Source organism: Stegostoma tigrinum, chromosome 8 (assembly GCF_030684315.1).
Source record: "Stegostoma tigrinum isolate sSteTig4 chromosome 8, sSteTig4.hap1, whole genome shotgun sequence".
NCBI lineage: Eukaryota > Metazoa > Chordata > Chondrichthyes > Orectolobiformes > Stegostomatidae > Stegostoma > Stegostoma tigrinum.
The window spans coordinates 85,900,025-85,917,336 of record NC_081361.1 but is presented as its reverse complement, the minus strand read 5'-3'; the positions used below and the strand labels follow the sequence as shown (position 1 = coordinate 85,917,336).

Sequence of the window (17,312 nt, the reverse complement as noted above, 5' to 3'; positions counted from 1 at the left end):
AGGGGGAAGGGAGCTCAGAAATAAATAGAGGAAGGGTGGGGCTGGGGAAGGTAGCACATGAATGCAGGTAGGAAGTGATGGGGATTGGTCAGTGAGGTGTGAGGACCGAGGAGCAGATAGGTGGGAGAGAAGATGGACAAGTTGTGTCAGGTCAAGGAGGAAAGATTGGTTATGGTATGAGGAAATTTTGAAACTGGTAAAATCCACATTTCAGCCATTCGGTTATAAGCTCCCAGGTGAAATATGAGGTGCTGCTCCTCCGGTTTCTAGGTGGCGTCATTGTGACACTCAGGATGGACATGCCACCCAGGGTGTGGCAGGGGGAAGGTGAAATGGTTTGCAACCAGAAGGTGTTGTTGTTTGTCATGAACAGAGTGCAGATGTTCTACAAAGTGGTCTCCGAGCCTCTGCCTGGTCTCACCAATGTAGAGGTGGCTATGTTGGGAGCAGTGGATGCAATTGACAAAATTGATGGATGTGCAGGTGAACCTCTGTCTGATGTGAAAGGTTTGTTTGGTGCCTTGAATGGAGGTGAGGGGCAGGTGCAGCACTTCCTGTGGTTGCAGGGAAAGTTGCTGGGTGTGGTGGGGCTAGTGGGGAGTGTGGACCGGATGAGGAAGTCGTGGAGAGAGCAGTCCCTGCAAAAAGCAGATAGGGGTGGGGAGGGAAATATATCTTTGGTTGTGGGGTCAGATTGTAGGTGGCCGAAGTGGCTGAGAATGATATTTGGATATGGAGGTTAGTGAGGTGACATGTAAGGATAGGGGGACTCTGTCTTTGTCTTTGTTTTGTTGGGGGAGGGGCTGTGAGGGCAGGGGTGTGGGAAACGTAAGAAATGCAGTCAAGAGCACTTTTGACCACCGAAGCAGGGGAAGTTGTGGTCCTTGAAATAAGAAGACATCAGGGATGTTTGGGAGTGGAATGCCTCATCTTGGGTGCAGATGTGGTGGAGGCGGAGGAATTGGGAGTAGGGGATCGCATTATTGTGGGAAGGTGGGTGAGAGGAGGTATACTCTCAGAAGCCATGGGAGTCAGTGGGCTTAAAATAGATCTCAGTTTTGAGGCAGTCACTAGAAATGGAGACAGAGAGGTTCAGGAAAGAGAGAGAGGTATCTGAGATAATGGGAACTGCAGATGCTGGAGATTCCAAGATAATAAAATGTGAGGCTGGACGAACACAGCAGGCCAAGCAGCATCTCAGGAGCACAAAAGCTGACGTTTCGGGCCTAGACCCTTCATCAGAGAGGGGGATGGGGGGAGGGAACTGGAATAAATAGGGAGAGAGGGGGAGGCGGACCGAAGATGGAGAGTAAAGAGGTATCTGAGATGCTCCAGGGGAACTTGAGGTTGGGGTGAAAAGTGTTAGTACAGTTGATGAACTGTTCAAGCTCTTGGTAGGAGCACGAGGTAGCACCGATACACTAATTGACGTAGCGGTGGAAGAGGTGGGGGATAGTGCCAGTGTAGCAGCGACAAAAGAGGGACTCCTACCAAGAGGCAGGCATAGCTTGGGCCCTTGTGGGTTGCCTTGGCAACTTCCAATCCCCAACACTGCCTACCTGCACTCAACTATCAACATCCTACCTTGCCCCACCCTTCCTCCACTTATTTCTGAACTCCATACCCCCTCCCAAATTTCTGAAGAAGGGTCGCGATCTGAAACGTCAATTTTCCTGCTGCTCTGATGCAGCCTGGCCTGTGTTACAACAGCTCCATACTTCAGACCGAGTTATCTCCGACTCCAGCATCAGCGGTTCTTACTATCCCTGAGTGGAGATGTTGCAAGGTTGTGATCTAGAATGATAAGGCTGGCTCGATGGGCCGAATGGTCCACTGTCCTACTGAAATATCTCCAGCCCAACACAAGATTTTGCAGAAGCCATTCCGTGTCATGACGTTTTCTCTTGCACAAAGCTTCTTCATGCACGAGATCTGCTCGTGCTGTTTCCGGGCGTTTGTTTGTTTCTCTTTCTCGTGCACGTGCCGTTTTCGGTTACGCGCAGTCCCACTTGAGCGTACACGTTGCGTGCTCTCTTCCCCTCCTCCACGCCCTTCCCAGAATGCGCTTCCAGACCCGCGGGAAACCAAAATGGCGTCTGTGTGAACGGAGTTTCTAGTGGGATTGAGTGAAGAGGTAGCGCAGTGGTTTCGATAACAGGGAGGGGGCCAGCCGTCCTGAAATCCGTATGTTTCGAGTAAAACAAAGGGCGATTTTGGAACAGCGTCCGAATGAGGTGAATGCTGTTTTTAAATACGGCTTTCTTTCGTGATTTGTCATTTTTAAAAGTAGCGCCCGCAACCTGAGAACGAGGCCTTTTGGCTGCCGTTTCTCTGGGAAAGCATCTCCGTGGAATCGTTTGTGGAATTCCGAAACTCTGGCTCTGTTTAATAATCTTCCCGACCTGTTTCGATGCAGTGAACATCAGCTGATTTTGGAGGCATAGTTGTCCTTTACTTTGTTTACATTGACCGACTTCCTTTGTTTGAAACGAGGTCTAACAGGTTGCAGGGGCTTCGTTTTCTGCTCATGCAGTCGAGGGGAGGGAAGACGAGGAAGCCATAGGGAGTTTACCATCTCGAAGCTTCTCTTTATCGTAGAAATCGCGGTAGGTTTCCACTTACAGAAGCCACACTATTTGTATTTTGAAGTTCATCGAATTGAATTATCAAAATGTAAATATTTTGTTTAGCCCTTGAATTTTGTGTAAATGCTACGAAATGCAACAATAACCCCTGTCATTGGGCATGCAAACGAACTAATACGGTCTGGTTCAATTTGTGATATTCGGGAAGAATGACGAAATTAAATATAGTCATTTAACTTCAATATGGGAAACTGCACTTTTGGGATAGTGCTTTGTAAGGCGCTAAAGTTCATTTTGTTTTGTTTCTGTCACATTGTGCCGTGTATGTTCTCAAAATTGTAAGGCATTCAGTTAATAATATTTATTGATCTGGTGCCAATATTTTGAGCAAATCGGTTTTTAATTAAGTTTTTGTTTATTTAATTCATGTTACTCATAAAAGGGTAATGAAACCCATGTAGTCCATTGTTAAATGAGAGCTGTCGAGATTATGCAAACTGAATTCGCGATCCGTTCTTACGTGGCTTTCAGCAATGCAGAAAAAGATTTATTTGGGTTGATATAGTCCATCTATCTGAATGCAAAATTCCTCAATCTAGGTTTTGGTAAGTTGACACTAACTACAAAATTGTCATTTTTTGCAATACCACTTTGAAGACATTGGCTTTATCACAAGAATTAATAATTGGTTTTAGTCAAATTTGAATTTGAGCTTCAAGATCGGTAAAATAAAGCAATGCCAGAAATGATTATTCCTGAAATCGTAAACCATAAGATAGATGATTTTGAGAACGCAGAATTAAAAAGATGTAGAGCTGGATGAACACAGCAGGTCAGGCAGCATCAGGGGAGCAGGAAAGCTGATGTTTCGATTCTGGACTCTTCTTCAGAAATTCCCGAAGAAGCGTCCAGACCCAAAATGTCGGCTTTCCTGCTCCCCGATGCTGCCTGGCCTGCTGTGTTCATCCAGCTCTACACCTTGTTATCTCAGACTCCAGCATCGGCAGTTCCTACTATCTCATGGTTTTGAGAATATTTTTTAAGACCATGAGATGTAGTGGCAGATGTGGGCCAATCAGACATTAAGGCTGGTCTGATAATTTTCAATTCCACTTTATAACCCTTGATTCCCTTTAGTCAATAAAAATGACAAATAATGACCTGGCCTAAATAGTCTTCTGTGACAGAATTCCATAGTTCCACAATCCACTAAAAGAAGTTGCTCCTCATTTTTATCCAAATTGAGTGACCTCGTACTCTGATTATGGCCTCTGGGCCTAGACTCTCCCACAAGGGGAAACAACCTTGCCACATCTATCCTGTCAAGTACTTATAAGGCCAGCTCTCATTCTTTTAAACTCCAGCAAGTACAGGCCCAATCTATTCAGCCTCTCACTGTAAGACAGTCCCTCCATACCTTGCATCGGTGTGTCTCTGGACTGCCTCCAAGGCTGGTATAACTTGCCTTTGACCTCGTACGTGTTCTTCTCCTCCTATATTCTTATAAGGGGTCTAAAAAGTGTTCAGTGTTCCTGTGCTCTGATGGGTGTTTTGTATAGATTACCCAAACATCGACACTTTAATACACCATTCCCTTTTTAAATACAGGCTAATATTACACTCCTCTTCCCTACTCCCCACTGAACTTGGATGCTAGCTTTTTGTAATCCATGGATGAGGACTCCCAAATTGCTTTGAACAAAAGGTTTCTGCGGTCTTTTCCGTTTAGTTAAAATTTAGTGCTTCTATTCTTCCTACCAAAGTGCATAACCTCACCTAATATTAGTTTAATATTAAAGGGAGTAGTCACAGAGATAGTGAATGTACTGGTACAGTGGATATTACCTGGTCGTAGTAATCTAGGAAACCTTAGAATCTTGAAGTCCCAGAGGATTGGAAAACTATCAATGCAACATCACTATTTAAAAAGGAAAGGAGACCAAAAGCAGGGAACTATTGGCCAGATAACTTGGCATCAGTTATTAGGCAAATGTCGGCATCTACAATAAAGAATAGAATAGCCGTGCATTTTGAATTCTCACTTGCAGCTAGGAGATGTTGTTTTACAAGTATATGAAAAGCCCAGCAAACATAGGGCACTTCTGGACCTAGTTTTCAGAAATTAGCCCTGGCAAATGGTTATTAGTAGCGGAGAATTTAGAGATTGTGACTATAACTTAAATTTGGAACAGTTATGGAAAAGGATAATGTTGAGTTTGGTATAAATCTTCAAAATTGGAGAAGGGCTAGTTTTATTAAGCAAAGGTAAAGTTTAACCTAGGTGGACTTGGAGCAGCTACTTTGACAATATTAAGTTACTTTCAGCTTAAAGGTAAGTCGGAGAAATATTTTAGATTTAAAAACTAAAAAAACCTGGAAATCTTAAAAATAAGAACTAAGTAAATAAACAAGATGTGCAGGACCTGGTGATGTTTTGTATCTATGTGACATGGATATCAAGCACTGCGACATCTCAGAGAAGGAGAGAGTTACCTGAGCCTGTGTTTCAATCACACCCTTTAGATTAACCACCTTGCATTTGGTCAGGAGCCAGGGATATGAGGGTGTGACTACGAGTGAGACAGGTAGAGAGATCCATAAGGTCATGCTGCAGTCTCCTCAGCCCTTGAGTTTTTCTAACATGCTTGAGATTTTTGCTTCCTATGTGGATGAGAGCAAGGGCTGTAGGGAGGATGAACAAACTGATGATAACATCATGGTACAGGGAGAAATTTAAGAAAGGGGAGAAAAGAGAAATGTAGTTGTAATAGTCTGAGAACAGATACTGTTCTGTGGCCAGTGTTGAGAGTCCTGAAGGCTGTATTTTTTTGCCAGGTGCCTGGGTTCAGGATATCTTATCTAGGCTGCAGAGGAACTTGGAATGGGAGTGCAAATATCCAGTTGTTGCATAGGTACCAACGATATTCATAGAAAGAAGGAGGTTCTGCTGGGGCTAGGGGGAAAAGCTAAAATGTATTGTGAACAAGGTAGTAATTTCAGGATTGTTGCCTGACCCACGAGCTTATTTGTATAGGGTCAAAAAAGATTAGAGGTAAATGCGTGGCTCAAAGATTAATGTGGGGAAAATGTTTGAATTAATGGGATATTGGCAGTATTCTGGGGAAGGAAGGGGCTGTTCTGATGGAATAGGCACCATGCTGGGACCAGAATCCGGGCGAATTGCATAACCAGGGCTATGGGTGGGGCTTTAAACTTAAAAAAGTAGGCATGTGGGTTCAGTAGCATGAAAAAATTATAAAATCAAATATGGAGGAGCAGGCAGAATTGTAGGTTAGTGATGGGGTTGATTATTACCATAAAATAAAAGGGTGAGCCAGAATGTGTGACTGCCCATGTGTTTCCATGGTGCATGAAGCATTTAGTGCAAATTGTATGATCTCATATCCTTGTAACTCATGTTTCCATAATGGCCATCAAAATCAAGACCTTAATATTCAGGGATATTTTGCCTTTTGGAAAGACAGGATGGATGGAAAAAATGGTCAGTTAGCAGTGTTTTAAAAAAAAGAGATAAAATGAGGACAGCTGAGAGATGATTTGTCTTGGATGAAGATAAGTTTGTTTCAGCGGAGGGAAAAGCCAAAGAAAATATGACATTGAGAGTTAGTGTACAGACACCCAAACAGTAGTCACTGTAGGAAAGGCTGTAAACCAATAAAGAACAAGAGCATATAAAAAGAGAGCAATAATTATTTGTAGCTTTAATCTTCATGTTATGGCAACGAATTCAGGGAGTGCACCAGGGATACTTTCTCAGAGCAATATGTCATGGAGCAAACCAGGGAACTGGCTATCTTGGATCTGGTAATAAGTAATGAGGCAGGTTTAATAAATGACCTCCTGAGGAAAAGATCCTGGTAATTAGTGATCATGACAGATTTCAATTTTCAGCTCAAAAATGAGAAACTTGAGTCAGAAACAACTATGTTTAGCATAAGTGGAATTAAAATGAAGTGAGGATAGAATAATCAAAAGTGAACTAGTTGGGAAGATTAACAGGAATGACAGGATTAAATTCATCACTAGAGAAGTAGTATTAAACACACTAATTGGGGCTAAGATAACAAAGTGTGGAGCTGGGTGAGCACAGCAGGCCAAGCAGCATCTTAGGAGCACGAAAGCAGACGTTTCGGGCCTTGACCCTTCATCAGAAAAGGGGGATGGGGAGAGAGTTCTGAAATAAATGGAGAGGGAGGGAGGTGGATCCAAGATAGGTGGAGAGGACAGTATAGGTCGTCAGGTAGGGAGGGGATACGTCAGTCCGGGGAGGACAGACAGGTCAAGGGGGCGGGATGAGGTTCGTAGGTAGGAAATGAAGGTGTGGCCTGAGGTGGGAGGAGGGGATAGGTGAGAGGAAGAACAGGTTAGGGAGGCGGGGACGAGCTGGGCTGGTTTTGGGGATGCAGTGGGGGAGGGTAGATTGTGAAGCTAGTGAAATGCACATTGATACTATTGGGCTGCAGGGTTCCCAATTGGAAAGAGTTGCTGTTCCTGCAACCTTCGGGTGGCATTGTTGTGGCACTGCGGGAGGCCCAGGATGGATATGTCGTCTGAGGAATGGGAGGGGGAGTTGAAATGGTTCTGGACTGGGGGGTGCAGTTTTTTATTGCAATCTGAGTGTAGGTGTTCTGCAGAGCGGTCCCCCAAGCCTCTGCTTGGTTTCCCCAATGTAGAGGAAGCCACAACGGGTACAGTGGATGCAGTATACCACATTGGCACGTGCAGGTGAACATCTGCTTGATGTGGAAAGTCATGTTGGGGCCTGGGATGGAGGTGAGGTTGGAGGTGTGGGGGAAAATGTAGCACTTCTTTTGGTTGCACGGGAAAGTGCCGGGTGTGGTGGGGTTGGAGGGGAGTGTGGAGCGAACAAGGGAGTCACGGAGAGAGTGGTCCCTCCGGAAAGCAGACAAGGGTGGGGATGGAAAAATGTCTTGGGTGGTGGGGTTGGATTGTAGATGGCGGAAGTATCAGAGGATGATGTGGTTGTTCCGGAGGTTGGTAGGGTGGTGTGAGGACGAGGGGGATTGTCTTTTGGTGGTTATTGCAGGGACAGGGTGTGAGGGATGAGTTGTGGGAAATGTGGAAGACATGGTCGAGGGCATTCTCGACCACTGCGGGGCGGGGGGGGGGGCGCGTGTGGTTGGGGTCCTTGAAGAATGAGGACATCTGAGATGTACAGGAGTGGAATGCCTCATCCTGGGAGCTGTGGTGGAGGCGAAGGAATTAGGAATAAGGGATGGAATTTTTGCAGGAAGTTGGGTGGGAGGAGGTGTATTCTAAGTAGTTGTGGGAGTCGGTGGGCTTGAAATGGATATTGGTTTCTAGGTGCTTGCCTGGGATGGAGACAGAGAGGTCCAGGAAGGTGAGGGATGTGTTGGAGATGGTCCAGGTCTAATGTTCCCTAGTCTGATTGACTTGCATCCTAAAAATGGTAGCTACAGCGATAGTGGGTGCATTGTCTATAATTGTCCAAAGGCTTTTGATTCTAGCTAAGTACCAGATGATTGCAAAACTGTCAGTGATACCCCTATTCAAAAAGGAAGGGAAGCAAAAGTGGATAACTAGGCTGATTAGCCTAATATATATTGTTGAAGTAGATCATTTAAGGACGAAACAGAACACTTGGAAAAACATAATTTAATCAAGCAGAATCAACCTGACTTTATGTGGGGGAGATTGTGTCTGACTAAATTAGAGTTTTCAAGGAAGTCTCCAGGAGAGTGAACAGAGGAAACTTAAGTGTATTTTATTTGGACTTCCAGAGGGCATTCAACAAGAAACCTCACAAAAGAATAAGTCGTAAGATAAGAGCTTATGGTGTTGTGTGTAGGATATTGACATGGATAGAGAATTGGCTAATGGGTAGGAAATAGTGAGTGGAGATAACAGATTCTTTTTCACGTTGGTGACCTGTGACCAGTGGAATTCCATGGGTACCAGTGTTGGGGCTGCAACATTTTTGCAATATATATTAATGATTTGAATGGAGGAAGCAAATGTAATATAGCCGGATTTGTAATGCTCTCAAAATAGGTGGAAGGTCAGGTTGTGAGAGAACATAAACAGTTTAGAGAGATACAGATAAGTGGGGAAAATGTTGGCGAAATAGTACAATGTGGAAAAGTGTAAAATGGCTCATTTTGGAAGGGAGAACAAAAGACCAGGATATTAAAGGGAAAAAGCTGCAGCACAAAGGGACTTGAGGACCCTTGTGCATGAAGCACAAAGCTGGCGCACAGGTGCAGCCTGTAATCAGGAAGGCCAATAGAATGTTGGCCCTTACTTCAAGGGGGTTGGACTATCTAAGTAGGGAATTCTTTCTGTGAATGTACAAGGTACTGGTGAGACCACGTCTAGAGTACTGTGAGCAATTTCAATTCACTTATTTAAGGGAAGACATATTTTGTTGGGGACAGTTAGAGAAGTATCATTAGGTTGATCTGTGGCATGGGCGGATTGCCTTAGAAGTAAAGGTTAAAATGGTTGGGACTCTACTCGTTGGAATTTATAAGAATGGAAGGTGATTTCATTGAAACACATTCCAAAGGGGTTTGGCAGGAAGTTCTGGAAGGATGTTTCTTGTCATGGGAGACCAGAGTGCATTGTCTCAGAATTAAGAGGTGCCAATTTAAAACTGAGATGAGGAATTTTTTCTGTCAAATAGTTGTGAATCTTTGGAACTCCTTGCCACAGAGAGCTGTTTGGGGGCAAAGTCTTTGTGTATATTTAATGCTGAGAGAGTTTCTTGTTCAGTAGAAGAATCAAAGGTTATGGGGAATGGCAGGAAAGTGGGTGTGAGTACTGTCAAATTTGCCATGATTGTTTTGAATGACAGAGCAGACTTGAGGGGCTGAATGGCCTACTTTTGTTGCTTTTTCTTTTGGTCTTGCAAATTAAACTGTCAGAGCAGTGAGTGGCATTTAAGGAAAAAATTAGTGTGCAGGGCAGATTGTTAACCGTAAAGACAAAGGGCAAGACCAAGCCTGGAGGACATTTAAGGCTGGGATTAAGAATCAAAAGCCTTTGGCAGATATCAAAGGCTCAATAGGGGAAAGTCCCTTGAGAAGTATGAAAAGTGCAGTTGAGACGAAACAGGAAATTAGGAAACCAAAGACAATGTAGGAGAAAGTATTAGTGAGTAGAGTAAAATCAAAATGTGTTTTTAAAATGTATACGTACGAAGAGAAAACCAGGGAAAGAGGGGTCCCAGAAGGACCCTGGGCGTAATCTGTGTAGACACGGACACAGTCCTGAAGATTTTGTCAGTCTTCACGGTGGAAAAGGACAACACAGTATAGATATCCGGGTTGGGGACTGTGAAATATTAGGAGAAATTAATATCAAAAGAAAGAGGAAGTACTAGCAGGTTTTAAGGTTGTGGGGAGTGTTGCTTAATAAAGAGACGCTGGAGTGCAGTTTCGTAGTTCCATCAAAGTACAGCCACCGGTAGAAAGGATATGAAGGAGACATTTGGTGTGCTCACCTTTATCGGTCAGTGCATTGAGTATAGGAGTTGGGAGATCACTTAGCAGCCAATATAGGATGTTGGTTCAGCTGCTTTCGGAATACTGCAATCGATTTTGGACTCCTTGCGAGAGGAAGGATGTCGACGCAACATTGAGGGCCGAAGGGCCTGTTCTGCGCTGTATTGTTGTATGTAAACTAGCAGGTTTTAAATACCTGCTAATAAATATTTGTCTTAAGTACATAAAACTGCAAGCCTGGATGGGATGTTTCCTCGCCTTTTGAAGGAGGCAGCAAAGGAGACACTGGCAGCCCTGGCAGAATTTTGAAATTTCTTTTCTGATGGCAGGTGAGATGTTCGAGAATTAGAGGTCTTTTCACATTGTCTGTTATTAAAAAAGTGGGAGTCATAGTTGAGAAAATCAGATCCCATTTGGAGGTTAGGGTGTTATTAGCAGTAGGAGTATGAAATATTGCTGCACTTGGAGAGACTTTGTCTTTGTCTGATTAATTGGATTTTCTAAGGTAATGTCATGATTGACAAATTTTAATTTTTTTGAAGAGGTCTGGAGTATCGATTTAAGGTGCTACATTTGATATGATTAGCAGGAATTTCAGCAAGGTTTTTGATAAGGTCCCTCATATCAGACTAGTTAAAACCAAAAGACAGAGCCTGTGGGATCTAAGGGAAAGTGTTACAACGGATCTAACACTGGCTGAGAGGCAGGAAGTAGAGAGTGATGGTTCAGGGATATTTCTGTGATTGGAAGTCATTCCATCAAGGTTCTGCAGAACTCCTCCTGGGGAGGAGTTAGTGATTTGGGCGTAGATACAGGAGGTGTGATCAAGACATTTTTGGGTGACATGACGGTTGATGGTGGTAAATAATGATGAAGATGGCCATAAACTGCTAGAGGACACTAACAATTGTCAGGTGGACAGAGCAGTGGCAAATTGAATCAACAAAGAAATGCACTTAGTGGGGACCGACAAGTCAACGGGTTACATTATGAATAATGGGATCCGGGAATGTACTGAAGGTTGGAGGGGCCTTGATGTGCATATCCGTAATCCTTAAAGATTGAACTGGTAGGTGATGTGTTTAAGACGACAACTGAGATTCTTGTCCTTATTAGCTGAACCACAGAATGTGAGGTGTGGCGATTATGCTGGGACTGTACAAGGCTCTGTCTGGATCACAACTGGAGTACTGCATACAATTCTCGTCACTAACATAGGAAGGATGTGATTGCACTGCAGAGGAGGTTTACCAAGACGTTGCCTGGGTTGGAATATCTGAGCAAAAAAAAAATTGAATAGATTGGAGTTGTAAAGAAGATTGAAAAGATGTATGATAGAGTTATGTATTAGACTGAAGGGCATGGGAAGGGTGGTTAGGAAGGCACTTTTTTCTGTCGGTAGAGGGCTCAATAACTAGGGAGCATGGATGAAGTTAATAGGTAGAAATTTAAAGGGAAGATTGAGGAGGAGTGTTTTTTCTTGGGTCATTTGCGTCTGGAACTCACCTTGTTTGTTTGATCAAATATTTATCAATGAACTTATGTACCAAGTGTTGAAAGGCCATTAAATCATTTGATGAGGAGGTACAGTTGATTCTTTCTGCAAAAGATGCAAAGTTAGATGGATGTAACAAATCAGAACAATTTCCCTTCCTAATTTGGGAAATTGATTGGTGTACTAATTCCGTAGTGCATAATTGATTTAGCTACTCGAGCGTAGACTGAGAAATGGAATTTGTGATCTGTACGGCATTGGTAACTTGAGATAAGTTGAGCCAGTTGGGGTGGGGTGTTTTTTTTTTGGTAAGACTTTAACTCTTTGTAGGGTGTTACGTTTAAGCTAATTTCAAAAGGCCCCAGTGTGATCAAATTTAGCAACTGTTGTATCAGACATATGGTAACTTTGTGCAGACCATCAGTAATTTACAGTGGCAAATAATACAGAAATGAGTTGTTCTGGAATGGCTCATTTTGAACTTTAAATTTCAGTTGATGATGCTATTTTCCTGATGGACAAAGACACTACGGGAGCAGGTAACTCATCTCTCCACAAGCGATCTCCCTCCCGTCGAAACCAGAAGACACCAGTGTCCTCTGTTCGATTGTCATTGCAGGATGGATCAAAAGGAAAAAAACCTGTATGCAAGTTTGAGGAAGGCCAGGATGTCCTAGCCAGGTGGTCAGATGGCTTATTTTACCTTGGAACTGTCATAAAGGTGAATAACTATGCTTAAGCTTGGCAAAAGCAGGGAGCACGCCATTTTGAAGCATTGTTGATTAATGTGGAGCACTCATAAGTTAGTCATGTAAAAGAAATTATTCCTGCATTGAGCAGGACAGTGGGTAAATGCTAAATCCAACAATATTATTTACTTTTGTGTTAAACTTTTCAATAATTATCGGAGAAATGTTTCAGCCGTTACAGGAATTCAGCTGGCGACACCGAGTAGACAAGTCTTGTTGAGCATTTACAAAATGTGGCCAGACATGAGAGAATTTGAGCACAAGAAATACCTCCACCCTAAACACGTACAAAAGTTTGTTAGTTGCTTGTTCTCTACTCTATCCGTTGGATTCAGCTGACACGCTCCTTGGTCTCCTTATTGTGATCTGTGATTGTGTACCATCATCCAGCGTGCTGTTTCTGTACTTGGTTATTCTTTATGATGCCAGTTGTCCTTTCTGCTTTCTTAGCTTACCTATTCCCCGTTGCTGTTTCTTCTATCAGCTGCAGTGTTTTGATCTTCCTGGATGCTTGGGTGTTTGGTTCAAAGACTGTCCCTGATAGAAAATTGATTTGCCTTCTTTCATCTAATGCTCCTAATAAAGAAAAGGTGTATTTCAGTTATTTGGATCCTAAAGTTCAAAATATTGAAACACTGTATTTGTGCAAGAGAAGAAAATTTACCCAAAGATTAGATCGGAAGGTGTTGACTATCCTGCTTTATTTACATGATGATGTAAATAGTATCAGTGGTTGTGCCCCTGTTTTGTAAAACAGCTGTTGTTCCAAACAGTTAATTGTCACTCAAGGGTGGGTAATTACAACTAGAAATGTTTTTTAAATTGTGCCATTCTGTTTTTTTTTGGTTTTGATCTTGATTGCAACCACTAAACAGTGTTCCATTATTCCATTCCTAAGCCTTTGGAGAGGATATGAGATGTCCTTTCCGTACCTGATGCCTAATGAACCTAATAAAGGAGAAATGCTAGGCTAGTTTGAAAAGAATTGTGGTACAAAAATGAGGATGTCAGCATTGAAATAATGCACTTTTTTGTCTTCTAAGAGCGCAATGGAGAGTATTGTGATAGAAATCTAGTTTAGTATTAACCTACACAATTCTGCAAGACAGAAAACCTGAAGCTCCTTCTAATTTTAATTAAAGGTAAACAAACAGAAAGAGAGTTGCTTTGTCATCTTTGAAGACAGTTCCAAGTCCTGGGTCTTGTGGAAAGACATACAGACTGGTAAGTTTTTGTAAACCAAAATATTCACGTGACATGTGATTTGCTAGAGTACATAGAATCTCGTTTTTCTGTCTTTTTTGTATAAAGATGTTCTTAAGGGTGAGAAGTTCTGACTCTTAGCAAGTGATCTAAATTTTAATTGTAATCCCCAAATATCCTCTGTAGTTTGCAAAGTTACAGTGCAACAAAGTAAGTTTAATCTATCAAGGGCAAGTCGTAAATCAATTCATAATTTTCCTATAGTTTTCTTGCCTCATCTCCAGAAGGCAGTGCCTTATAGTAAACTGACTGACTTGCAACTGAAACCATCCAGTGAGATCAAGGATGACTTGATTGCAGTTAGGTTTGATCCATTCTGAGGTGTTTAATAAATCTAGTGTGCAATTAATAGATCTGGTTACATGCAGGGCAGGTGGTGTTCGAAGAATTCGGTAGATTAGGCATTTGGAATCAACATCTTCTATATCCAATACCTCAGCTTCACATCCGGATGCCATCTTTGTATTTGTTGGAATTCCAATGAGTTGTCAGGCATGTTTGACCACCTCAGCAATGCTTTGAGGACATGTCTAAAGCATTTCTGTTGCCCTGCTGGAAGTCTTCTGATGTAACTGACAGCTACTTGCCATGTCTGGTATTTAATGGCATGTCCTGTCGGTGAAGTTGGTTTTGAGTGATTTATACCTCGGCGTGAGGAATGTTGGCTTGGCAGAGGATGCTGCAGTTGGACTGCCTTTCTTGCTGCTGGTTGTTAGAAGGACATTGGATATGAAAGCCCTGCTAGTAGTACTTCTGCGTGTTTTGAGCTACTTGCTATTGTCCAAATCTCTCAGAACTGAGAGACTATTGTATGCTCTGCTTCCTGGAGACTTCGCTCACTACTGCCATTCTTAACTGCGCCCTACAAACTGATGGGTTCTCCATACATCACATGTTGTCCTTGGGTAAGGCAAAGGGCAGTGGGGTATGCTTTCTGATCAACACTTTGTGGTGCACAGACATAGTGACCCTGGCAAGCCATTGCTCCCTGGACCTAAAATACCTCAAGTAAAATGCTGTTTCTAGTGCTTACCGTGAGTTCACCTCCACCATTCTGACAGCAATCTGTGTACAGGTCCGTGCAGATATCAGGAATGTTCTAGATGTGTCTGTGGCATTGTAAATCACGAGACAAAATTCAGCAAGGCCCTATTCGTTGGTGAATTCAACCAAACTAACCTTGAGGATGCTGTCAAAGTACCAATACATCTCCTGCCCCACCAGAGGACTGAACATTCTGGACCACTGCTACACGACCATCACAGATGCCTACTGCTCCATCTTCCCCACCACCTCGGAATCGGTGAACTGGATCATGTTCAAGTACTTTGAAGAAAACCTTGACGAGTATGCCACCACCATTGTGGACTTCATTAGCAAATATGTGAAGGACTGTATACCAAAGAAGTCAATACAGGTGTTTCCCAACTGTAAACCTCGGATGAACCAAGAAATCCACTCTCCACTGAAGACCAAATATGCAGGTCTGCTGTGTTCATCCAGCTCCATACTTTGTTATCTCTTAATGTGGCATTCAAGTCGATTGACCCAGACCAGTACAAGAAATCCAGATATTATGTCCATAAGGCTGTCAGAAATGCCAAGAGGCCAGACCAATTAGAGGCCCAAACCTACCTAACTGACTCCCGCAGCCTGTGACAAGACCCGAACACCATTATGCAATACAAAATAAAGCAGAGCAAGGTCGTGGGTGAAGACACATCCATCTCTGATGTGTTTGATGCTTTCTATGCTCGGTTTGAGCAGAATGCCAGTGGTGTGGTGACACCTGACCGAACACGCCTGTTCCATCTGTCACTGCTGTCGACGTTAAATTGGTCTTCCTGGGAGTCAGTCCAAGGAAAGCATTGGGCCCGGACGGTGTTACTGGCTGAGCACTCCAATTCTCTGTGGGCCAACTGGCAAAGGTATTCACCGACATCTTCAACCTCTCCCTCCTACAAGTCGAAGTTGCCCCGCCCCGCCGTCGTCTCTCCGCCCCACTTGGAGAACAGTATCATTATCCTAATACTAAGAAAGCACGTGCAGTGTGCCTTAATAACTACTGCCCAGTGGCTTTGTTCTCCATGATGAAGTGCTTCAAGAGGCTGGTCATGGCCCACATCAAATCTAGTCTGGCAGCCTGTCTCAATCCCCTACACTTTGCCAACCGATGTGACAAGTCCACAGATGATGCCATATCTTTAGCCCTGCGCTCATCCCTGGAACATCTGGACAACATGGACACTTATGCCAGACTCCTGCTCATTGACTACAGTTCTGCTTCAGCACCATTATCCATTCCAGACTGATCTTAAAACTCTGTGACCTTGGTTGCAGCTCCACCCTTTGCAGCTGGATACTCTGCTTTCTGACCAACAGATCGCGATCGGTGAAGATAGATGAAAATTGCACTGGCTCCACAATAACGCTCGACTCGCGCTCGACTCGCGCTCGACTCGCGCTCGACTCGCGCTAAGCCAGAACGAATGCCGTCGGCACGCTCACTAACAACACTGCCTTAGAGGGACAGATATCCAACGCCGACTCGTCACAGTACCGAAGGGCGATGGAGGGCCCGGTGACATGGTGCAAGGAGAACAACCTCTCTCTCAATGTCAGCAAAAGTAAAGAACTGATCATTGAGTTCAAAAAGAAAGGAGGAGAACATGCCCCCCATCTACATCAACGGAAGTGAGGTTGAGAGGGTGGAAAGTGTCATTCCTTGGGAGTGATGACAGCTGACAACCTGTCCTTGACTTCCCATGTAGATGCGACAATCAAGAAGGTACAACAATGCCGCCGCCTCTTCCTCGGGCGGCTCAGGACATTTGGCTTATCCAAAAGGACCATCGCTAACTTTTATGGTTGCACCATTGGAAATCATACAGTCTGGGTGCATGACAGCCTGGTATGGCAGCTGCTCTGCCCAGGACTGTAAAACTGCAGAAGGTGTGCGTAGCTCAGACCATCATGAAAGCCAACCTCCCATCCATGGAGACTCTTTACAGAGCTGGCTGCCAACATCAATCAAAAACCCATCCACCCTGGTAATCTCGTACGCCGTCTCCAGTCAGGCAGGCAATACAGAAACCTGAACACAAGCATGAGCAGTTTTGGGAACAGCTTCTACCCTGCTGTTGTTAAGCTGATGAATGGACTCACGTTTCAAAATGCTGCTCTTGCTAACGTCGATCTCATCTAGTGCATGCCCTATGCAATGTAACCTGTATGTTTCCTCGTCTTTTTGATCTTTATCTCCTTGCTATGATCTGTCTGTACTGCTGGTAAAGAAAGCATTTCACTGTACTTTGATTCATTGTTTTTGCTCTTGATCGGTACACATGACAAAGTTGATGGAAAAGCTCAGGTCTGGCAGCATCTGTAGAGGAGAAAACAGTTAATGTTTCAGGTCTGGTGACCCTTCTTAGACTGTGGGAAATGCAATTCCCTAGTAAACTATCACCTTGCTGAAATTCTCTTTTTCCCCAAATCAGCTGTAGGTTGAGCTGGCTCATTAGAAGTGAGTGAATTTTGTTTTTCTTTATTGACCTTGTTGAGAGTTGCAACTCAGCATACAGAAAATGTCTAAATTATCCAGAATTGTGCCCTTGATCTGAATTGATAAGATGAAGTGTTGTGTGCTGATAGTTGTTTGGAAGAGGATCTTAATTTTCCAGATGTCTCATGGAAGACTTTTTATTTGCATAAGCTT

The 17,312-nt window shown here is 43.6% G+C and overlaps 1 protein-coding gene and 1 long non-coding RNA gene across 7 annotated transcripts in view; one reads left to right on the top strand and one right to left on the bottom strand.

Moving 5' to 3' along the window:
* Positions 1 to 2,062: 2,062 nt before the first annotated feature.
* Positions 2,063 to 17,312, top strand: part of mtf2 (metal response element binding transcription factor 2) — a 47,228-nt gene continuing 31,978 nt past the window's right edge. The window contains exons 1-4 of one of the 6 annotated variants that reach the window (XM_048539470.2): positions 2,108 to 2,234; positions 2,494 to 2,606; positions 12,080 to 12,306; positions 13,477 to 13,558. In XM_048539470.2, coding sequence (XP_048395427.1) covers positions 12,100 to 12,306; positions 13,477 to 13,558 — 289 coding nt within the window. In that variant the 5' untranslated portion in view covers positions 2,108 to 2,234; positions 2,494 to 2,606; positions 12,080 to 12,099. Of the gene's footprint in view, positions 2,235 to 2,493; positions 2,607 to 10,040; positions 10,420 to 12,079; positions 12,307 to 13,476; positions 13,559 to 17,312 lie in introns of those variants that run through there. The other 5 variants (XM_048539472.2, XM_048539471.2, XR_009446079.1 and 2 more) reach the window with 5 other exon arrangements.
* Positions 12,611 to 17,312, bottom strand: part of LOC132209909 (uncharacterized) — a 49,057-nt gene continuing 44,355 nt past the window's right edge. The window contains exon 3 of the long non-coding RNA XR_009446080.1: positions 12,611 to 12,910. This is a non-coding gene — a long non-coding RNA (uncharacterized LOC132209909). The remainder of the gene's footprint in view (positions 12,911 to 17,312) is intronic.